Source organism: Odontesthes bonariensis, chromosome 2 (genome assembly GCF_027942865.1).
Source record: "Odontesthes bonariensis isolate fOdoBon6 chromosome 2, fOdoBon6.hap1, whole genome shotgun sequence".
NCBI lineage: Eukaryota > Metazoa > Chordata > Actinopteri > Atheriniformes > Atherinopsidae > Odontesthes > Odontesthes bonariensis.
In genome coordinates, this window is record NC_134507.1 from 29,331,688 (window position 1) to 29,356,717 (window position 25,030).

Genomic DNA, 25,030 nt, shown 5'->3' on the forward strand with positions numbered 1-25,030 from the left:
ATTACGCGTGAGAAGTTCAGTTTCTAACAAACTACGGCTTACAAACAGTAAATATACTTTGAATGCGTATTTAACAGTAACACTACCTTTCTATCCAGCCGTGTGTCTGTTCCCAAATCGACATGAAGACTTCCACAAGCAAATAAAAACACATTGTAGCCGTTAGAGTAGCTAACGGGGTGTGAAATTATGCTAAAACGTAGCTCAGAGGAGCAGTGTAGCTCGTGAAGCAAGTCTCTAAATGTATAAATAGTGGTTTTCAGTTAACTTAGCACTGAGGAACACATGTTATTGACGTAAATGTGATATTCCGTTGTTTACCTCTTTTTTTATTTAATTATTGAGGTATACTATCGGGAGCCACCTGCCTGAAATTCTGCTGCAGCGCATCGATTTAGAACGTTGAAAAAGCAGGTTGCGCTTGGAACCAGAGTGGTGTATTACTCTATAGCTCTGCTTGGAACTACTTTGGTATTTCCTTATAAGGAGTTTATTGATACACTGCAGCAGCCAATCAGAATCCAGTATTCATTAATACCGACAGTAGATTTAATTTGACCAAAATCAGGAAATTCTTATCTTCCAGTGAATAAACACTAAAGTTGACAGCAGTTAGGTAAATAAACAGGAAAAGTTCAATTACCAAGATAGCAAGATTATATAAAAAATGATGATATAGCTTGATGTTCATAGAGCAGAAGAGGCAGAAATCATAAGAATAAAATCAATTTAAATGTGTTGGTTGAATTGATAAATCACAGTTTTTTTTATTATTCATTCCAGAGATGTTGATAGGATAACAGTTCAGATAACAGTTCCATAATTTTCATCATGTCCTTGTTTGTTGTGTACTGTGCTATGTGATATATAAAGAAAACTGGACAAGTGGAGGACAAAAGAAGAAGTGTCAGGCCTAAAGAACTATCTACAGCAGATGAACAGGATCTGAAAGTGATGTCCTTAAGAAAGAGGAAAAAATCCAGCAAAGACCTGACACAGGAGCTGAGAGATGCATCTGGACCTTCAGCTGATCCATCTGCTGTTGGCCCAAGCCTCATCAGAAATGGGCTCCATGGAAGGGTGGCTGTCAAGAAGCCGTTCTTAAGGAAGGGAAACAGGGAGAAAAGGCTGAGCTGTGCCAAAGGACACAAGAAGTGGGCTGAAAATCAGTGGCAGCAGGTCTGATGGAGGGATGAATCCTCCCCAGAGCCCGGAGCTCAACATTACTGAAGCAGTGTGGGATCATGTTGGCAGAGAACGGAACAAAAGGCAGCCCACATCCAAAGAAGAGCTTTGGGATGTCCTTCAAGAAGCCTGGAGAACTGTTCCTGAAGACTCCTTAAAGAAAGGACAGAAAGCTCGTCTGAGAGGGTTCAGGCTGTGTTGGAGGAGAAAGGAGCTCAGAGCAGATATTCACTTTAAAGCTGCTCAGAACTCTAATAACTGTGCTTAATGCCTTATTTACTGTATTTCAATATATATTTTTACATGTTTTTTAATAAATCGTTGTATCTATTTCCCATCTTTGTGTAAGTATATAAAGAAATTAGGGGTAGCTCAAACCCCTGTAAGGTACTGTAAATAAGAGGCAAAAACTGCTTTCTGGACACACTCAGATGTTATGATTTGTGGAAATTCTCCAGTGGAATTAATTGCATGTAAATACTGACAGTTAGGGAGATAGAACTGGACAATTGTGGTTGTTGCAGAAAAACATCAAAGGCTTAATGAGGGGTAAACCATCCAAAAAAAAACAGCCTAATAGTAAGAATATCTTTCCCGTCTGATGTGTCCCATCTCTGAACTTAAAGATCCACTTCCATCGTTATTTCATTTACAAATATACATATTACTGTGGTCACCACTATGATTGAGTGCATTGTGCATCGTTTCTTTCAAAAATATCGTCCTTGTCTCCTTGTTTCAAGCTGTTTTGTGTGAGCTAGAATTGGCCTGTGTGGCAAACAACTGGCTTTTCCGGTTTTCCTCATGAATATCCGCGATGTGACAATAAGGCACCTCTGATTGGTTTCTAAAAAAAAAAAACGTCACGGTGCACACCCCCTAGACCCCAGCTGAGCTGTGCCACTGCCAGCCCGCAGCGCGCTATGTTTGAACTGTGCCCGGAGTTTCTTGCTGCACTGCAACGATTGGCAATCATTGCTGTGAATTTGTGAAAGTTGGCGGATAAAATCATGTCTTCATGTCTTCGCACCGCCTTACTCGCGCGAGTATTGCCGCGGGTGTAAGTTGAATTTACTCGCCTTATTCGCGCGAGTAAAAAACGAGCGAATAGCTCAAGGGGCTATCCATTTCATTCTCTCATCAACCATGGCTGATATAAGTACCATCGCGTCCTTGTACCTGCTGTGGCAGTCCGAGATTCGTCTGAAACGCACACGCCGTCGTGTCTGGGTCAGTGACATCCGGTGGTGCATTCAGCTCGGAGAATTTCACCGCCTTCTCCAGGAGTTGCGTCTGGATGACGGCCGCTTCCAGCGGTATTTCAGGCTCGCCAGGACCCAGTTTGATGACCTGCTCGGGAGGATCGGTGCCGTGGTCTCTCGGCAGGACACCAACTACAGGCGCTCCGCAGCTGAAAACGTGATTTCAGGTTTATTTTTTTATTTTATTTATTTTATTTAGTCCGGGACCATGTGCAAAGTACATTAATTACAAAGTAAAGAGATGACCTGCACCAGATTGTAGTTTAGAAGCTAATTTCCATCTGCAGTCCCATCTGCATGTCACAGACACGACTCCATTTCAGCTGCGGAGCGCCTGTCCATCAGATTAGCTGTGGCCATGCCATACAAGGCTATGGGCGAGGCTTACGACCGAGTGACGAATCAAAGTTTCGCCTTCTCTCACGCGCTCATTTGTCTTTGTCTCTAAGTGAGTTGACCCTTCAATGACCAGTGCAGCCCAAGTAGATCGAATTACACTTTGGCGCGGCGCATACTCATATGACTTGTTGTGACCTACCACATTTTAAAATGAGTGACACAAAAGTGGTTTCCAGCGAAAGTTGGCCTTTAAAGAAAAGACAGAAAGCTCGTCTGAGTGGGTTCAGGCTGTGTTGGAGAATAAAGGAGCTCAGAGCAGATATTCACTTTAGAATTGTACAAGCTCCGTTTTTAAACTGTACTTCCATTCATGTCTTCATGTTTAAATAAATCACAACACCTATTAAGTAAGGGGTGGACCAGCTAAACTAGCTGGATAAAGATTGTAGATGAAGCAACGCCGCTCTGCTGCTGGCAGAATTAGGATACAACTTCTATTCAAACTCTTCCAGCATCACTTGCATCTGCACAAAAAACACATAAAATCCTAAAAAACACACAACTGCAGCAATATTTAACTTCCTTTCTTTCTCCCTCTGTAGTGGCATGCAACATGTGTGCATACAAGACAGATGATGTTTTTATAAATGGCAGTGAAACCAAAATATAGCCAGCTGGTGTATTTGAGCGAACATCATATAATATCATCTTTGGGGGTTTAATGTAACATCTGCTCTTAATATCTCATCTGTTTTGAATTCCAGGGCTATTTGGGCCTGCAGATCTGCCCCCCCCCCCCCCCCCCCCCGAGTCAAATGACATCCACAAATCAAACTATTCCATAAAAACACAGAAGGTTTTATTATAGAACTGTTTTTGATCTATTTAATTCATTCATCAGTGTCTGTGCTAACCTTTTTTTCTGAGAGTTGCTTGTTGAAAGCTGAACTCAGCTTGTGCTAGTTTTCTGTATCTTTCATGTTGTAAAAGCCAGCGTTTGCACCCAACTTTAACTTTAAATACATTAATTTGAACAGAAATCTCTAAAAAATAGTGCAGTTTACAGATGAAAATGTAAAGATTTCAGGGCTGAGCTGAGACGGTGGTATTTCTGATTTCTGAAGATAATGCAACATGCTGTAATATTCTCAGCTTAAGGACAGTGTAGTGGCCATTTGTCCATAAAAACAAATTAAACTTAAACCAAACAAAATCAAGACCACTGATGCACCATGGGGGGTGTGGTTTAATCAGTGTTGGTCAAGTTACTTTTAAAAAGTAATTAGTTACAGTTACTAGTTACTGCTCCCAGTTACCTCATTGTAAAAGTAATTAGTTACTCAGCAAAGTAACTGTGGCGTTATTTTTTATGTTCTATAACGCTGTTATGTTCTATAACATCTTTAACATCAAATATATTTATATTAACTGATTGAATTCATTCAAGGTAAACACAAGAAACTTGTGCTAAAGGAAAAAATAAATAAAAATGGACCAGACTCAATGAATATTTCCCTATACGCCCTATATAGAAGATATAAAAACACTAACTACAGTCATTTAGAACATTCGGTATTTATTTGAACTCAATAGATTGCAGCCTGCCATATGATGCATAGAAATAAATTAATAAATAAATTCTGACCCGAAAAATCGAGTGTTGTTTGTTTTCGAGTGGCTCCGCCTCCTTCGCTGGGGCTCACGCTAGCTGCATTTGGGCTTGGGGTTGGGTTAGCTAGCTGCATTTGGGCCTGGGGTTGGGTTAGCTAGCTGCATTTGGGCCTGGGGTTGGGTTAGCTAGCTGCATTTGGGCTTGGGGTTGGGTTAGCTAGCTGCATTTGGGCTTGGGGTTGGGTTAGCTAGCTGCATTTGGGCTTTGGGTTGGGTTAGCTAGCTGCATTTGGGCCTGGGGTTGGGTTAGCTAGCTGCATTTGGGCTTGGGGTTGGGTTAGCTAGCTGCATTTGGGCTTGGGGTTGGGTTAGCTAGCTGCATTTGGGCTTGGGGTTGGGTTAGCTAGCTGCCTTTGGGCTTGGGGTTGGGTTAGCTAGCTGCATTTGGGCTTGGGGTTGGGTTAGCTAGCTGCATTTGGGCCTGGGGTTGGGTTAGCTAGCTGCATTTGGGCTTGGGCTTGGGTTAGCTAGCTGCATTTGGGCTTGGGGTTGGGTTAGCTAGCTGCATTTGGGCTTGGGGTTGGGTTAGCTAGCTGCCTTTGGGCTTGGGATTGGGTTAGCTAGCTGCATTTGGGCTTGGGGTTGGGTTAGCTAGCTGCCTTTGGGCTTGGGTTTGGGTTAGCTAGCTGCATTTGGGCTTTGGGTTGGGTTAGCTAGCTGCATTTGGGCCTGGGGTTGGGTTAGCTAGCTGCATTTGGGCTTGGGATTGGGTTAGATAGCTGCATTTGGGCTTGGGGTTGGGTTAGCTAGCTGCATTTGGGCTTGGGTTGGGTTAGCTAGCTGCATTTGGGCTTGGGTTTGGGTTAGCAGCTGCAGAAGCAACAATGCTTCATATTCATATGGGCTGATGTGAGGTGCTTCATTAGATTTGAGTTACTTGAGGCAGACGTGGATAAAGTTTTTTTCCCTGGGCATAGCGTGCATGTTACATACACATTCTTGCCTTTTATCTCCACGAGTGAGAAGTAGTGCTGGTATTTCCAGTTAGAGAACGCTACCTGTGAACTTCCCTGGCTTGTCGCCGCTGTCTTCTGTGTGTTTAGTAATCGTCAGCGCGTGCAGTGAGACAGCGTGAGAGGGCATCCGCCCAGACAGCCAATCATCATCGCATTTGCAACGGTGTCATCATCCCCACCCCTGCTCTCTCCAGGCAGCATGCAGCTGATGTGTAGCTGAAAGCCTACAACCAAATTGTAGTAACGTACCACTTTATATTCTCAGTAACGATAACAGCGTTGTAACGATGGGAAAAGTAATTAATTAGATTACTCTGTTACTGGAAAAATAACGCCGTTAGTTACTCCCAACACTGGGTTTAATGCAGGCAAAAGAAGACGAATGTCCAAAATTAATTCATTTTCTGATGATTTATTTCCAAACAATAAAATAAACAAAAGAACAAAGAAAACCATGCCTGCTGCTCTTTCCCTTTCCCTGGTAAAAAAACATCGGCCCACCCAGGTGCATGCTGGTACTCCAGGTGCCCAGTGTGACCCAATTACCAAAATATTCTAAACAAATAACTAGCAAAGAATATTAGCAAAAAATCTAATATAAATAGAGCACTGAAATTAATCAAATAAAGTTACTCATAATTAGCAAATTAAATTTTCAACTCGAACCAAAAAAAAAACTAACTTTACAAATAGCTCCTACAGACGGCTTGAAGTTAAAGTTCACAATAAACCTGGCAACACCTCCTGCTGGCTTCAAATCGTCTCTTAGCTTCAGACAAATAGTCTGACCTCCTCTATATCAAACCTGACTTCCACCACAACAGAGAAGATATATTTTTCTTCACTTTTCCTTCCACACAAAGTAAGCAAGTGTCACACTTTCACACAGCAAGCTGTGATTCTCGATGTTTCCTTTCACTGTCAAGTTATTTCTTCTCATGAATAATTAATGCAAAGTCAAAAACATCAAAGCTTCTCACCAGTTACAAAGCAGACAGATGTGTCATTTTATTAATTTTCTCATGAGAGAAGTTATCAATAATTGATGCCTCAGCATCGTTTGTTACAGAAGGCTTTAAAAAAGCTTAAAAAGCTTTTGATTGTCTGAGCTACAAATCCTGAATGAATGTTTGCTTGATGAGCAAAAGCACCTGATTTAAAGTGGGGTATAAAACAGTGGCATGAACTTTGAACTTTAAACGTCTCATGGTTGTAGGTCGCAGTCGAATTAGCGGCGGAACGGAAAAATGACATTTCCCCTAGTTCCGCTAACGGGTTAAATCAAATTTTGGGTAGATGCAGCTACCGGGTTACTGAAATAACTGAAATTTACCCTTAAATTTACCAATTTTACGCAAAATGAAGTGCAGGAAATTGCAAGCGCATAGCACTAATTGTTGAGGATGTGCACGAGGGATGCTCCAAACAAATAGGCAGCCGGGATAAACACATGTATTCATAATCAAAAGCAAGTATATTTCTCGCCTAAGAATGAATGAATAGAATCCTTGGACAACAAGCAACACTTTGAAGCACTTGTTGGGTTTTTTTGCCCTCCCTGGCAGGAATCTCAAGCTCCCGATGGTTAGAAGCACATATTCAGAAGAAGAACAAACCTTTTGCTCAGAAATACATGTCTTAATATAAATAATGCCTTAATTTTGTGTTTATAGCTTTAAACCCACATATTCTTGCTGTTTTGGTCTCATTTATGGCTTTACTATGTCTTTATTCAGTATTGTATTAATAGGCAACACATTATGGCTGTGAGGAAATGTAGATTCTGTACAGATGGGAAGTGCCACATGAACTCAAGTGGCTGAATCTCCTGCGTGGAGCCACTTTAAGGCCCCTTATCTCCTGAAAAAAATCCATATTTTATCACACAGAAGCCTTGTTGTTGTCTAAGGAGATTAATCATTCAAGTTTCATTGCATTGGCTTTTATCAGTCCGTGATAATTCAGGGAAACAGTCACTTTCTCATCAGCCTTTCACACTATGGCACCTTAAAAAAAAGATGGTTGAAGTTGAAACCACTCAAACGCAACCATTTCATGTTGTTTACCACCGTCAATTTATTGCCATGAAGTTCAAACCGAGCATCAGGATGGGGAAGAAATGGGACTTAAGTGACTTTGAACGTGGCATGATTGTTGGTGATACGAAGGGAGAGAAAATAGGGCCAAGCGATTGTGAGGTCTGACTTTTTCCTGGAGAACGATTTTGTGATGCAAATGTATTACTCTTTTGAACGCATATTGTTTTGAGAAGCAAAACGCTTTATTTTTTAAACCCCTGCCAACTAGCCGGACTACTTTCATCAACACTAAAACTCGGCTAGAACTCGGCTCACAGGACGCAGCAGGAGGTAAGAAGATGTTCATAAATGATGTTGCTAATATGGGATGTCATACAGCTTCATGTCAAAAGAGGCGAACTATCCCTTTAAGGTAGGGTATAAAAAAGGGCAAAGGCACTAATAAAAGAGCCTTTCTCCTGCAACCCTTCCAAACAAGCTTTTTCTAACTGTGCTGTCATGACCTTTAACCTTTAACATGCTAACTGAGGCCTGCAGAGTCTGAGATGTAGCTCTTGGGTTTCTGACTTTGGGGTGACCTTTAACCTTTAACATGCTAATTGAGGCCTGAAGAGTCTGAGATGTAGCTCTTGGGTTTCTGACCTTGGGGTGGCCTTTAACCTTTAACATGCTAACTGAGGCCTGAAGAGTCTGAGATGTAGCTCTTGGGTTTCTGACCTTGGGGTGACCTTTAACCTTTAACATGCTAACTGAGGCCTGCAGAGTCTGAGATGTAACTCTTGGGTTTCTGACCTTGGGGTGACCTTTAACCTTTAACATGCTAACTGAGGCCTGCAGAGTTTGAGATGTAGCTCTTGGGTTTCTGACCTTGGGATGACCTTTAACCTGCTAACTGAGGCCTGCAGAGTCTGAGATGTAGCTCTTGGGTTTCTGACCTTGGGATGACCTTTAACCTTTTGCATGCTAACTGAGGCCTGCAGAGTCTGAGATGTAGCTTTTGGGTTTCTGACCTTGGGGTGACCTTTAACCTTTTGCATACTAACTGAGGCCTGCAGAGTCTGAGATGTAACTCTTGGGTTTCTGACCTTGGGGTGACCTTTAACCTTTTGCATGCTAACTGAGGCCTGCAGAGTTTGAGATGTAGCTCTTGGGTCTCTGACCTTGGGGTGACCTTTAACCTTTAACATGCTAACTGAGGCCTGCAGAGTCTGAGATGTATATCTTGGGTTTCTGACCTTGGGGTGACCTTTAACCTTTAACATGCTAACTGAGGCCTGCAGAGTCTGAGATGTAGCTCTTGGGTTTCTGACCTTGGGGTGACCTTTACCCTGCTAACTGAGGCCTGCAGAGTCTGAGATGTAGCTCTTGGGTTTCTGACCTTGGGGTGACCTTTAACCTTTAACATGCTAACTGAGGCCTGAAGAGTCTGAGATGTAGCTCTTGGGTTTCTGACCTTGGGGTGACCTTGCTGGGACGTCCACTCCTGGGAGGATTGACAGCTGTCCTGAATGTTTTCCACTTGTGAATAATCTTTCTCTCTGTAGAATGATGGACTCCAGATAGTTTGGAATTGGCCTTATAACCCTTCCCAGATTGATGGGCAGCAACAGCTGCTTCTCTGAGATCACTCCTGATGTCTTTCCTCCTTGGCATCGTGTTAACACACACCTGAATGCTGCAAACTGACTATTGATCAGTAAATTTGATCAGCAGCAACTGGCTGCTGCTTACCAAAAGCACTAAAGATGGATACACAATGTTTTTTATACACTGATTCTGCATTTTGGTTTAGTTTTTGTTTTAAATTAATAACAAAACTGCGATATGTAACGTGTTGTTGTTCATCCCGGGTAAATTTACCTCCTTTTAAGACCTGCTGAGGACCAGATGCTGTTTAATTATCTTGATACTCTCTTGAATTGAAAGGCGGTCTATTGTGTAAGTTGCATCATTCAAATTGATGGAACTTTTTTCCAGAAAATCAAAATCAAAGTGTTGTCTGTTGTACCTGGTAGAGAGTCAGTGAGTGTCCATATCTGTAGAGAGGACCGCTGCTGACAGGCACCACATCCCAAGTGCTGGTGTCCAGGTTGTAGCTGCACAGGAAGAACAAAACCTCAGCAATGGCAGCCATAAAAGCTGCACAGTCAGCTTAAAGGGATAGTGCGCCTCTTTTGACATGAACCTGTATGACATCCCATATTAGCAATATCATTTATGAACATTTTCTTACCCCCTGCTGCCGCCTGTGAGCCGAGTTCCAGCCTCAATCTCAAGTTAAGTCAACTTTATTGTCAATGCTGCCATATATGCAGGACATACACAGAATTGAAAACAGTGTTTCCCTCTTATCCCTGGTGCAAAACAGCAATAAACATGAAATAAAATATTATATATATAATAAAGTAGGAGGTAAAGAAAGGAAAAAATATTAAAAGAATATATATACAAGCTAAAAGATTTATAAAAACAGCAGTGGCCTCGTTTTGGTGTTGATGAAGGTAGTCTGGCTAGTTGGCTGGGGTTTAAAAAAATTAAGCGTTTTGCTTCTCAAAACAATATGCGTTCAAAAGAGTAATACATTTGCATCACAAAATCGTTCTCCAGGAAAAAGTCAGACCTCACAATCGCTTGGCCCTATTTTCTCTCCCATCGTATCACTGCCTGCTGCCGCCTGCCGCCTGCCGAGCTCTTACGGTGTTTGCTGCTCAGAAGCAGGGGACTGCTCGGTCTGCACTTCGGTCTGCACGGTCTACACAGCAGGCAGTGATACGAAGGGAGAGAAAATAGGGCCAAGCGATTGTGAGGTCTGACTTTTTCCTGTTGAACGATTTTGTGATGCAAATGTATAACTCTTTTTGAACACATATCATTTTGAGAAGCAAAACGCTTTATTTTTTAAACCCCAGACAACTAGCCGGACTACTTTCATCAACGCCAAAACGAGGCTGGAACTCGGCTCACAGGACGCAGCAGGGGGGTAAGAAAATGTTCATAAATGATATTACTAATATGGGATGTCATACGGCTTCATGTCAAAAGAGGTGAACTATCCCTTTAAATGTTGAGTCAAACAGAGGCAGCTCACTTGAGGACCATGTGATAGTTGGAGTAGTTGAAAGAGTAGCCTCCGACCACCCACATCAGCCCAGAATGCACCAGGGCCCGATGGGACGCTCGACCCAGAGACTGAGCCGATGGTTTGATGCTGGGCAGCACCCAATAGGCCTCGGTGGACGGAACAGGAAGAGTGCAGTCTGGACCTGGGGCATCACAACAAATAAAATTGGTTGATTTGACACTGATAAAGTCCCTGTTCTCTGCTCGGCAGCTTTATATACAGATATTTTGGGGTATTTCATATAAAAAGGAACACAAAAGAAGCAGGGGGATGAAAGTTAGCACAACAAAAGGGAAGCAGATCTCTTCAGAATCAGCCGGTGACGACAGATCTTTACTTGAATATACATCATCTGGATGAGGTGAAAACACAAAGGAAAGAATTCGCAGGCTTTAAATCTCGTCAAGGATTTTTCCGAGGCGCAGGTGGGTCTGATAAATGATTCGGCAGGTAATGAATGTAGAAAGGAGAAGGAGAAACAAATGAAAAACACTTCATCACTGATGCAAACCGCGCCGCAGCATGGACGGTGGATGGGGGGGGGGGGGGGTGGGGGGGTGGGGGGCTGACAAATGTGAGAACTCAAAAACATACTTTTTGTTGCCAGACGGAGGTTGCTATGGCAACCGGTAGCTGCTTTTTGTGTACCTGATGGCTCCTCTGTGGCCATCTTTCATTACCATACGGATAGATAGATAGATAGATAGATAGATAGATAGATAGATAGATAGATAGATAGATAGATAGATAGATAGATAGATAGATAGACAGATGGATAGACGGATAGATGGATGGATGGATAGATAGATGGATGGATGGATAGATAGATGGATGGATGGATAGATAGAGACGGATAGATGGATAGACAGATGGATAGACGGATAGACGGATAGATGGATGGATGGATAGATAGATGGATGGATGGATAGATAGAGACGGATAGACAGATGGATAGACGGATGGATGGATGGATGGATGGATAGATGGATGGATGGATAGATAGATGGATGGATGGATAGATAGAGACGGATAGATGGATAGACAGATGGATAGACGGATAGATGGATGGATGGATAGATAGAGACGGATAGATGGATAGACGGATGGATGGACGGATGAATAGATAGATAGATAGATAGATAGATAGATAGATAGATAGATAGATGGATGGATAGATAGATAGATGGATAGATAGATAGATAGATAGAATTTGCGACACTATTCGAATGAATAATAACAACCGAACACCTTGAATAAAAATTCAAAAAGGTTATATTTATAATTCAGACATGAGCACAGATTTGTTGCTGGATGAACCCTAATTCATATGTGATTATATTTATATTACGAGGATGCATACGTTGTAAGAGGTTAAATAAGTCAGTGGATTCCCTTCATGGCAGAAATCCCTCTGTCAGGGTAAATGTAAAGGTGAATTATGACTCTTCAGAAGGTTTAATATTTAATCCACTCTGAAAGGATTTATCCCTCCAACGTGACTTCTCTCTGGTCACACTCTCTCTCTGCTTGTGCTGACAGCGCCACTCCAGCAGAGGGCGACGCTTCGCCATCTAATCCAACCTCACAGCACTGGAGCGTTCAGGGGAGGTGAAGTAGAAATATCACCATTTTCATTAATATTATGAAAGATAACACAGCTTTCATCAATGAAGTGGTACAATATTAATCTAAAAGGCTTGGCCAGGAGCCTGGGACTGACGCTCTGGAAGATTTAAACGCTTTTTTTTAAAGATTCTGCATTAATTACAGTCCTTCGGGAGGGGGGGGGGGGATTGCCCTCAACATAAAAAGGAAACTTAAAGGGACACTATGTAATATATTAAGTCATTTATTAGCTCAAATCAACATATTCATTCATAAATTAGTCCTCATTGGTGTAAAATCATCTCTTTCAAAAATCTCAATTATCCTCCTGAGTGAAGAATAACTTGTCTGTATCTACATAGAGCAGGTAAGCTCTATGGAGGCTGCCATGTCCTTCCGGTCTATGAAAAACGACGAAGTGCCAAGAGGGACAAAAAGCACTTCGAATCGCGTTTTCCCCAACGCCAGGCCTGCAAGCGGAAATGACGTTATTTCGACGTCACGTCCGCCGAATGGCTTATTACAGCCGCTAATGCTAAATAGATTTTATCTCATAAATTATCCCACTAATAATGCATTGATTGTTACCAAACTTCTGCCGTAGTACACATAGGCTCTTAACTCACAAAACGAGGCATTAGAAAATTTGTAAGTTTACCGGGAGTTTATTTAAAAGAACACTTTCCAGATAACAACAGTGCTGCTAACGCTACCGCTGCGTCGACGTCACTTCCGGTAACTCCCGGAATATGACTAATTGCATTGCTTGCACACCAAAGGCTATGTCAACTTATGTTATCTGTCATCTGTATTTATAGTGTTATTGTATGTGTGTTATGTAATCATTTGTACTGTGTGTCTTGATGTCTTTTTGTTTGTATGGACCTTGAGTCTGAATCTACACAGCTTCTTGAATCTTGACACATACCGCCTCCCGTAGTTCAAGAAGTTGCAACATTTGAAAACACAAGACGCCAGAGAGCAAATTCATTCGACTTTGCAAAATAAAATTGCACCACTAGATGGGGGAAGAAATTACACAGTGTCCCTTTAAAGCGAGATTTAAGATAAATGCAGAAACAGAACAGCGAATACTTATTTTAAGTTAGCTGTTTCATAAAGTTGTTAAGTATTCTTCTGAAAAAGAAAGTGTGTAATAATAATAATAATAATAATAATAATAAAAAGTCATTGTTTTAAGACATAAAATGATATTGAATCAGGCGTTATCTTGGGAATAAACATGAGGATGATGGCTGCTGTTTTTTTGTGCTTTTATCTCCCCCTTTTTGTTTCCCTTTTATTCACTTTTCACATGAATAATTAACAGAAAACATTAAAAAAAGATCCTCTTTGTGTAGCGCATCATGGATAATGTGAGAACAGGTGGAGCTTCCTCCGCCGCCCTGCTCGGGTACCTTGCCAGCTGTCGTTGCAGACGCACAGCTTTTCCCCGGTCAGGTCACAGTAGCCGTGATCCGGGCTGCCACAGTTGTCCCTGCAGTATGGGATGTCGCAGGCCTCTCCTTTCCAGTACTTCTCGCACTCGCAGTACACGCGACCCGTGGCCGAGTTCGCGGCGCTGCATCTGCCATGGCCTGAACAGTTGTTGGGACAAGAGTTTATCCTGAGGGAGACAGAAGGGCGAGTCACATCTTCAAGGTTACAATATGACTGGACAGATATTTTTAGATAAGCCTTGAAGTGCTGTAGATGCCTCATGAGATTAATAGAGGTCGAAGCAAATGCAGTTGTTTCTCTTGCTTACATTTTCGCACGCACTGATCTCCAGAGTTATGCTAAAAATCATTCAAAGCTTCACTAACTAATCACTAAACATCATGTGGAATAACTGGATGGTTCAGTCCTCCAGCCTGACCAGCTGGCCGTGGTGGAGCTAAAACCAAGGCGCATAATTCAATATAAACTTCAAATAAGTGGCCCCACGTCTGCTGGGAATGTTACACAGAACATGGTGTTTATTTATAAATATAGTCAAGTTAACTTTATTGTCAATGCTGCCATATGTGCAGGACATACACAGAATTGAAATAGTGTTTTCCTCTTATCCCTGGTGCAAAACAGCAATAAACATGAAGTAAAATATGATATATATATAATGTAGGAGGTACAAAAAAATGAAAAAATTAGGGCTGGGCGAGTTAACTCGTTATTATCGTGTTAACTCGTTAATTATTTAACGGCGATTAATATTTTATCGCGCATTAACGCAGGTTTTATTTTTTTATTTTTTTTATTTGAAAAATGTAAAAAAAAAAATTTGGGTGGACTTTTGTGCCTTTAATGGATAGGAAAGTTCAGAGAGACAGGAAGCAGGGGGCAGAGAGAGGGGGAACGACACAAGTTGAATTGTCTTCTCAGCGTAGTAGTTCCAGTCTAAAATATCATTTAAAGGCAAAACACACAACTGATAGCAGCAAGTCATTCAAGGAAACAGACAGTGGAGCGAGGCTTCTACATAAAAACTACAGAAAGATGCTGATGTTAAAAGTGTGTTTGCACAACAAATGTTATGGCACTTTCATTCATATGGCAGCACATTTAAAATAAAACTAAATGCTAAAAGCTATACACTACTTTTGGATTCATTTTTGGATTTTGCGTACAAATGCGATTAATCGTGATTTATCAGGGAAATCATGAGATTAATTAGATTAAGAATTCTAATCGTTGCCCAGCCCTGGAAAAAATATTAATATATATATATATATATATATATATATATATATATATATATATATACACAAGCTAAAAGATATATAAATACAGCAGTGTCAAATCTGTATATATCCTCTATATCTTTGAAGTTTTACCTGATATACAGATATATCATCAGTGGCTGAAAAGTAAACCGATTGTGGTGCAAGAAGGAACAGCAGCACACAGAAGAAAGAGGCAGCAATGTCCACATGATTTCAGAAGAGATGGATTATCAATATAACCGGAGGGACAACAGAAAAAGACACAAATATGTCTAAAAATAAGAGACCATTAGCTGTAGCAGGGAAAATAATTGCAGTTTTTGATTAAAAGACTCTAATCTTCCAAACATTATCTGTTTCTGTCTGTCACATGGAAGACTTTTGGGGGGGGGGGGGGGGGGAGCAGAGAACCAGATGCAAATGAAAAAAATCATCTTTTTGTTAATACAAAAAGCTGGCTTGCTACTGTAACGAGGTCGCCATGACAACCTTTATCTCCTCTCTGTGTGTGCGTGCCCTGCGGTTGTGTGATTGTACACTAACTCCTCCCGTGTGTCCGACATGTCATTCAGTTTTCCATGCAGGCTATCATTATCCTAACACCTGGTTGGTGCCCGCGGATAAAACTGTGGACACGGAGCGCTGACAGCATCATTATGTCTCCTATGAATGTGTCTTTTGAATGTACTTTCAGCATAGGGTTTCATCTTTTTATATGTAAATTAAAATAAAAACATGTTTTATGCTAATTATTTAAAGCTTGCGTTGAACGTGAAGCCAATTATCACCAGTTTCTACTGACATAAAGACACAAACTAAGATAAAATGCTGCATTAAAGTTGCATATCAGAACTCTGAGCTGGGAATGATGTAACATCGAGGTAGAAAGTTCAGAAAAGATTTTATTGCCAAGTAATTTTCACATCACAAGGAATTTGGCCTGGTCTGTTTGGTGCAATAAAACTAAAAATATAATAATAATAAAATAAAATAATAAAAAATAAATATGAATATAAATATAAATAAATAAAAAAATAATATATATATATAATAAATAAACAAAATTAAAATTAAAAAAATTAAAATTAAAAAAAATAAAAAATAAATAAATACAAAAAAAATAAAATAAGTAAAATCTAAATGATATATATATTTTTTTATTAAAATTAAATAAAAAAATATATAAATAAATAAAATTTAAAAAATTAAATTTAAAACTAAAAAAATTAAATAAAATAAAAATTAAAATATATGTACAAACTATTTGTAAAATGTTAGAGATTGAGGAGGATTTGTCCCTCTTTGTAGTTAAATAGCAAGATTGTGTGGAAACAATTTTGGTGACCATTTTCTGAATTGGTGCCTAAATCTAACCAAGTACTTTTAAAGCTAACCCCCACGAAAGAGACCATGTGATTCCCTTCACATATTGAGTGTGAAGTGAAAGGCAGACACAGGAGATACGGGTGAGAGTAAAAAGTGTGAAGCAGAGCCGATGTGCAGACGTACGAGTAGGCGATGTTGAACCCGGTCAGATTGTAGGCGGCGTCGCTGAAGAAGTGGAGCAGAGCATAGCCGGACGTCGTCACCACCTCTGGAACCGTCTCACTCCCTCTGCTCTCAGGTACCACAAGACCACTGAGAAAGAGTTCAACAGAGAGTAGATGGGACACAGAAAGGCACAAAATGCATCGGGTTTTATGGAAGGAATGACAGCGTTTAGATTTAAAGTGAAAAGTACTGCAGCTTGCATGTTTTCCAGAGAGGTGGCAGCTCCTTCTCTGCTTGGCCCATCATATTTAACAGGAGCAAAGCACTGCAAATACTCCCCTTCCCTACCCCCTCCTCCTGCAGCTACAGATTTGTTTTTTAATGGTGTAAAGCAAATCTGGGCCTACTTAATGTAGGTAATAACGCTGCAAGGCTGTGCACAGTCCTGAAATAGTTCAAATTGCCTCCTTGATGGGAGCAACTGAACGTTTAACAGGAGATAAGCCCCGACGAGTAAGAGCAGAAATGACTGTAGGGTTACTGTTTTTAATGCCAACCCCACACTTACAGACAAAAAAGAAGTTAAAATATGCAAAATATGCAATAAAGTGCCACAAAAGGAGGGATAATGTAAGTCACTGCAATATTTTTTCCCTTTTATTGTAGTATTGTGTAATTATGAGCCCATTGTTTGGCTATATGTCGAGTCATTTGCCCACATAAGTGCACATTTATTGGAGCTTTTGAAGCAGGGGGAAAAAGGCTACTCGAGCTATTTTCACATTCCCTCCCTCACACACCCCTTCTATTCAGAGTAGCAGCCGCTCACCTGAAGACAGCAATTAAGGGCGCATAAATGGAGTCTCCATCGTAGATGTACATGTGGTCCCAGCTGCACTCCGTGGCAAAGTGATTGAAGCGCAGCCGGAGAGCTGCATTAGGACTGGGAGGGAGGAGAGAGCACAGAATGGATAAAAAATGACCCAAAATACAACAAATGGACATATATTTCCGATGTGTTTTCATCTGGCATGTTAAAGATGTTCATATTATTCATAACCTCTGCGGTTTTGCTCATTAATTGACCATTTATGGACTCTGAAAACCTTTCAAAGTGTGGCCTTTCCTTAAAGGAATAGTTCGCCTCTTTTGATATGAAGCTGTATGACATCCCATATTAGCAATATCATTTATGAACACTTTCTTACCCCCTGCTGCGTCCTGTGAGCCGAGTTCCAGCCTCAATCTCAAGTCGAGTCAAGTTAACTTTATTGTCAATGCTGCCATATGTGCAGGACATACACAGAATTTAAACAGTGTTTCCCTCTTATCCCTGGTGCAAAACAGCAATAAACATAAAATAAAATATAATATATATAGAAAGTAGGAGGTAAAATAAAGAAAAAATATTAAAAGAATATATATTCAAGCTAAAAGATATATAAAAACAGCAGTGGCCTCGTTTTGGTGTTGACAAAAGTAGTCCGGCTAGTTGGCTGGGGTTTAGAAAATAAAGCGTTTTGCTTTTCAAAACAATATGCGTTCAAAAGAGTAATACATTTGCATCACAAAATCGTTCTCCAGGAAAGAGTCAGACCTCACAATCGCTTGGCCCTATTTTCTCTCCCTTCGTATGTAACTCGGCTCACAGGACACAGCAGGGGGTAAGAAAGTGTTCATAAATGATATTGCTAATATGGGATGTCATACAGCTTCATGTCAAAAGAGGCGAACTATCCCTTTAAAGCAAATCTTCTACGAGCCGCAGCTATTGTGTGTTCTCATGAATGCTGTCGCATGTTCACAGATTCACAGATGACATCAGAAACCAGCTCTAATCCCAGGTCTGTCGAACACATCAATCATACGACCTTGTCAGGCAAACACCGGGAATGTGAACGCCAACACGAGGAAGCGCAGCCTCAACTGGAGCTGAACGTAAAAAACAAGCCTCTTTGTTCTGATTACAGGAATGTCGACAGATGTGCAGGAGGGTTGTTTGTAAATCAGAGCCTGGTTTATCTAGATCACACCAGCCGTGGCTCATTCTTTAACTCAGTTTCTGACTTTTACAAGCCTGAATCCTCTGCCTCCAGGATTCACCGCAGTCCATCGATAAAAAGGAATGATAATAAAATGTTATTTTTAACTGCATTGTGTGTTTATGGGCAGTTTACTCGCTCTAAAGGTTTTACCAATCAAGGTCAGACTGACGGCAAAACCACGAAGATTTCACAAAAAAACATGCACAAGTGTCCCATCAGTGTGTGCAAGCAGGACTGTGAGCTGTTGTGTACAGTCGAGATTTACAAGAGGCTTGAGGCGAATTTGTGTTACAAAATGAGCGTGACTTCACTTGGGAGACTGCTGAAATATTCAACAAGTATATCTCTGTAGCTGTCCTTTACCATTTCCCAGAGAGGTCATGAACGTGTTTAGTGCTTTTTCCAACATCCCAGAGGATGCAGAGACTGTTAAATGTGCAACACTACACAGGGAATGTGCTGTTTCCAGATGGGAAAATAATGCTTACAGTTGTTATTTGACTCCTAAATGGGGATGTGGACCATTTACCGCAAGCTTTGTCATTATAAAGAGAAAAAAAAACAATAAATAAATGCAGCACTTTTTATATATATACACGGCTGTGTGCTGTTTGCATTCAGTTGGTGAAGCATGCCTCTCAGCTCCACTGATAGAGAGTCTCCCTCTGTTTACGCTGTAATAAAGCTCCCTTTATCTGGAGCCCTTAAGTCAGACATAAACAGAGGTTTAATCCAAGTAGAAGCAGCAAAACGAATGGCGATGAGTGGAGGATAAAAACATTGGTACTTACTATCCCTCTATGAGCCAAGTGCATTTGGTCTTGTACCTATAGTTAACTGGACCGTCTGTGAGAGAGCCCGACAGGTCTGTCAACCTGCAGAGAGAGAGGCACAGAGAGGAAAAGCACAGAGTTTAGTGGTTTATTTTGAACCATATCGAGAGGTCAGGGGTTTGTGGGCTGGTTCTGCCCCCCCCCCCCCACCACCCGAAAAAACACAACTCATCTCATGACCCCTCGGAAACAAAGAGATTCATTCTTACATCCGGGGCGCACTCCGTCAGTCAGATCATGGGACATGTAATTGTAACTGGACTTAATGTTTGATTTATTATCCCTGGATAAAATATGTCCTGCAGTGCCTGCATGCAGAAACAGCCGATGGCAAGTTGTGAGAGGGCTCAACATTTTGTAAGCCAGTCCATCGTATACAGATTCACAGCCACGATTAAGCATCACTCTGTGATGCAAAGGGCTCCCCATGAATGTGAAAAGTCAACAACAAGGTGATTCAAAGTGCTTTACAGATACATTAAAACAGTAGAAATAAAAAGCACAATTTCAATTTTAAATCAAAAAAGAAAGAAATAAGAACAATAGATAAAATCAGATAAAATCAGGAGTTAAAATGTGATTAAGTTTTGAAACTCAAGCTTCAGATTTGGAGCTATATTCAAATGCAGCTGAAAGTAGGTGTGTCTTCAGCCTGGCCTTAAACACACTGAGTGTTTCAGCTGATCTGAGGCTTTCTGGGAGTTTGTTCCAGACATGTGGAGCATAGAAGCTGAATGCAGCTCCTCCATGTCTGGTTTTGACTCTGGGAACTGATAGAAGACCGGATCCAGATGAGCTGAGGGGTCTGGAAGGTTCATACTGGGTCAGGAGCTCACTGATGCATTCTGGTCCTGGACCATTCAGAGCTTTATAGAGCAGCATCAGAACTTTAAAGTCTATCCTCTGATGGACAGGCAGCCGGTGTAAAGACCTCAGAGCTGGACTGATGGGGTCCATTTCTTTGGTCTCAGTGAGGACTCGAGCAGCAGAGTTCTGAATGAGCTGGAGGTGTCTTACTGACTTTTTAGGTAGACCTGTAAAGATCCTGTTACAGTAATCAAGCCGACTGAAGATGAATGCATGGACTAGTTTTTCCAGGTCCTGCTGACACATCAGATCTTTTAACCTCAATATATTCTTAAGGTGATAGTAGGCTGACTTTGTTATTGCCTTAATGTGTTTTTCCAAGTTTAGGTCTGAGTCCATCACTACACCCAGATTTCTGGCCAGGTTGGTAGTTTCTAGGTGTATAGATTGAAGCTCTGTTGTGACCTATAATCGTTTCGCTTTGGCTCCAAAGACAATTACCTCAGTTTTGTTTTTGTTAAACTGGAGAAAGTTGTGGCACATCCAGTCATTAATCTCCTCAGTGCATTTACTAAGAGCCTGTACAGGGCCTCGGTCTCCTGGTGACATTGTAATATATATCTGTGTGTCATCTGCATAGCTATGGTAGTTTATTTTGTTGTTTTTTATAATATGTGCCAGTGGGAGCATGTAGATGTTAAACAGAAGAGGTCCCAGGATGGAACCTTGAGGAACTCCACAAATGATTGTTGAAGCTCTGTGGTGACCTGTAATTGTTTCTCTTTGGCTCCGAAGACAATTACCTCAGTTTTGTTTTTGTTTAGCTGGAGAAGGTTGTGGCACATCCAGTCATTAATCTCTTCAATTCATTTACCAAGAGCCTGTACAGGCCCTCCGGTTAAATCTTTACTGCTTTATTGGTGTTGACTGGACAAACGAGGAAATGGAAGAGAAGAAGAGTGCCGTCTTACATGTAGGCAACAATAACTGCGCCACACAGGATTCAAATTACAACCTGAGGACTCAAAGTTTGGTGTCAGCTTCACCTTTAACATGGCAATTCGACCCAATCTGAGCATCAAAATTACTTGGTTAGGGTTAGGAAAAGATCATAGATTAGCTTAACGTACACCTCTTCACAGCACTAACCCGGCAGGTTTTCCAAAAGGCACCAAGAAGTACCTCCAGGATTGAAATCTGATCCTCACAGTGAGGGGGGGGGGGGTTTACATACTTTTTAATGGGGAAGGAAGACCTACACCCCAGTTCTCTCAGCTTGGTATCGGCTTGTGCTAAAATTCCCTGCTAAACATGAATGGGACAGCATCTTGGGGAAGAAAAACCCAGCTTGAGAGGATGTTGTAAATAAATAATATGAATACAAGCATGTGCTCTTTATTTGCTGCTCTATGGACCAAAGCCACATGGATCTGATGTATGCTGCCTGAGATGCTCAAAAATGGGAAGAATCGTAAGTGACTTCTATTCTTCAACTTGGCATCATTTTGCATTGTTTTGTGGCCTAAAAGAAGAGTTTTTTCACTCAGAAACAGTAAACTAGCCTTATATTTTTGGGCATTCTATGTCCTCACATCCCTCCATCTTGTAACTTGATCACCGTGACAACTGTTCGCTGTACTTATTACTCACCTGTGTCCACTTATCTAATCACCTGCCCTGGTGCACCCTGGTTTTCCTTGTGTTTTCTCCATAAATCTTTAGTGATTAAGTTCCTTGGAGTTCCTGCCATGGCGTCACTTTTAGTTTGCCTGCCTGCTGTCTGTTAGGCCCTGCTTTGACTAAGGACAGTGTTACCATTTTCATGTTTACATTATATCAACCCAACATCAAGAAAAAATGTGTAAAAGCTGAGTTGGTCCACAGTGCAACACATTCTTGTTTCACATTATGAACTAATAGAATGATAAAAATTGAACAATTACAACAATTTCCTGATTCAGTTCCTTATAGAGAAGCTGTTTACACCTCTTATACCATTCTTCAATGTTTCTTAAAGGGATAGTTCGCCTCTTTTGACATGAAGCTGTATGACATCCCATACTAGCAACATCATTTATGAACATTATCTTACCCCCTGCTGCGTCCTGTGAGCCGAGTTCCAGCCTCGTTTTGGTGTTGACGAAGGTAGTCCGACTAGTTGGCTGGGGCCACAAAAATAAAGCGTTTTGCTTCTCAAAACAATATGCGTTCAAAAGAGTAATACATTTGCATCACAAAATCGTTCAACAGGAAAAAGACAGACCTCACAATCGCTTGGTGCTATTTTCTCTCCCTTCGTATCACTGCCTGCTGCCGCCTGCTGACAGCCGCACCTGTTACGGTGTTTGCTGCTCGGTCTGCACTTCGGTCTACACAGCAAGCAGTGATACGAAGGGAAAGAAAATAGGGCCAAGCGATTGTGAGGTCTGACTTTTTCCTGGAGAACGATTTTGTGATGCAAATGTATTACTCTTTTGAACGCATACTGTTTTGAGAAGCAAAACGCTTTATTTTTTAAACCCCAGCCAACTAGCCGGACTACCTTCGTCAACGCCAAAACGAGGCTGGAACTCGGCTCACAGGACGCAGCAGGGGGTAAGAAAATGTTCATAAATGATGTTGCTAATATGGGATGTCATACAGCTTCATGTCAAAAGAGGCGAACTATCCCTATAAGTGTTCAACTCTGCTGATTTCATCACAAACGTTTTCATGGTGGAACGTGCTACTCCCTTAAAGATCCATTTTACATGCACTTCTCCAGCCATCTGCCACTTGTGAATGGTTGGGCTTAGAATACCAGACTACACGGTTAAGTTTAGAATGAATCAATATGTTCATGTTTTAGCAGTTTAACTATTTATGGGTCGTGATTCCTGCAGAGTCACGTGAACTCTGCCAGACTGAGAACTTGATTTACAACCGTGGATTGTGACAGTATTCGAGATGTGAACAAAAATATCTATTGTGACTGTTTCGAATGTCTGTGGAATCATCACAGCTTTACTTTTCCCTCACTCTGGTGTCTGTGCACCGTGATCTATTTTCCTGCACTGTCGAGCCAGTCGCTTCCACCTTCCCTGCAGTGTTACTGCTCTGCTTTGGATGCTGCCTCAGTCCGCTCCCTTTGTCTGCCAGCCTGTTTTTTTTATTCTCATAACCTTGAATCTTCTTTTATGAGCATAAGGCTGCACTTTGTGTCCTTCTCACTTCTGCAGTTTTTACAGGGAGTATTCAAGAAGTAAAATTCCTCCCAGTCTTGGAGTGTTTTCTTGAAAGAAGTTGAGTTTAACCTGACTGTGTTGCCTTGTTTGAACCCTTATTCAGGTCACCTTACTTTCCTTTCTGCTCAGCAGGAAGCACAACAGCAGCATCATTCACACCACCTGCCACTGTTGGAATATCACCTGATATGCAGTGTTCACACTTACTGCATTGCGTGCATAAAGCTCTCCTTTTAAGTGGGTGTCTCTGTGCTTACAGTTGCATAACATGCCAATACTAACGTGGCCAAATGGGAAACAGACTCCTCCATGCACCGCAGACACTGATTATTTATTTAACTTCTGCTTAATGTGGCTTATCTTCCCTCTCAACGTGATTAACAATCACAATTCATGTTTCACTTATTGCCTTTTTGATTTCTCCACTGGTATCACATGCTGATATATTGATAATACATTTTTTTTTTAGCCAATGGGAACAACAGAAGTCTCAGACTAAGCCTCGACTGAGGGGACCGTTTTTTTTTTTTAAAACATATTTATTGGTTTTATTGGTGTTAATATAACAACATCCAACAATTTAAACATCCAAAACAGCCAAGTTGAATTGTCTTCTCACCGTAGTAGTTCCAGTCTAAAATATCACTTAAAGGCAAAACACACAACTGATAGCAGCAAGTCATTCAAGGAAACAGACAGTGGAGCGAGGCTTCTACATAAAAACTACAGAAAGATGCTGATGTTAAAAGTGTGTTTGCACAACAAATATTATGGCACTTTCATTTATATGGCAGCGCATTTAAAATTAAACTAAAGGCTAAAAGCTATACACTACTTTTGAATTCATTTTTGGATTTTGCGTACAAATGTGATTAATCGTGATTACTCAGGGGAATCATGTGATTAATTAGATTAAACATTTTAATCGTTGCCCAGCCCTAAAAAAGATACAATAAACCGCAGTAATTAGTCAGCAAATTACGGTGCAATGAATATGAAATAATACAAATAATACAAATAAATAAGTAAATAAACTCATATATAAATAAAAACAATAAATAAATAAATAAATAAAAGTATTCGAAGGGACCGTTTTTTGCAGAAAAACATTCTTCCTGTGGACAGATAAAACACGACATCCCACTAATGTCAGGGTAAGACTGTTGCCATAGAGATCCCAGCATGACACATTCTGTAATAACCACAAAGAGAGATGTGTGATTGTGTGTGCATGAAGAAGAGGTCACGCCTGTCAATCAAAGCAACGTTGTTTCAGAGGGAAAAAAGGTGAACACACCCACATGTGTGTGCACAACATACCATCACGGGCAGCGAAGACATCGCAGCCTGCCTCGGGTTGGACAGTGTGTCACTGTACGAGTGTGTGTGTGTTCATCATCCACGCATGCAGTGTCACTGTCGGCTTTGTGGAAACACTCACAAAAGGAGACCCACACTTATCTTTGTATCTTTTGTAGAAGTAGTTTCTTTGTCTCCGATGGTGTTACATAGACACCTTTGTTTTGGCTGTTCCATAGGCTTCTAATGAGGTCAAACTACCTGCCCGATGACTCGAATACAACTGTGTGATTGACTGGAACTGCCTGCCTTCATTCTGTGTCCACTTTGACTCTGATGACAGTAGTTTTGAAACATTAGTCTGTTTGCATTATAAGAAAAACTGCATAAAACTTGCACTCTTTTATAGCTCCTTCATCTGAAATGCACC

The 25,030-nt window shown here is 41.0% G+C and overlaps 1 protein-coding gene across 2 annotated transcripts in view; it reads right to left on the minus strand.

The window, feature by feature from the left end:
* Positions 1-25,030, minus strand: part of atrnl1a (attractin-like 1a) — a 425,977-nt gene that overhangs the window by 343,502 nt on the left and 57,445 nt on the right. For both annotated transcript variants that reach the window (XM_075481032.1, XM_075481024.1), the window contains exons 2-7: positions 19,229-19,312; positions 17,222-17,335; positions 16,411-16,539; positions 13,597-13,805; positions 10,541-10,715; positions 9,461-9,548 (exon numbers count right to left, since the gene is read on the minus strand). In XM_075481032.1, the coding sequence (XP_075337147.1) occupies positions 9,461-9,548; positions 10,541-10,715; positions 13,597-13,805; positions 16,411-16,539; positions 17,222-17,335; positions 19,229-19,312 (799 nt within the window). The remainder of the gene's footprint in view (positions 1-9,460; positions 9,549-10,540; positions 10,716-13,596; positions 13,806-16,410; positions 16,540-17,221; positions 17,336-19,228; positions 19,313-25,030) is intronic.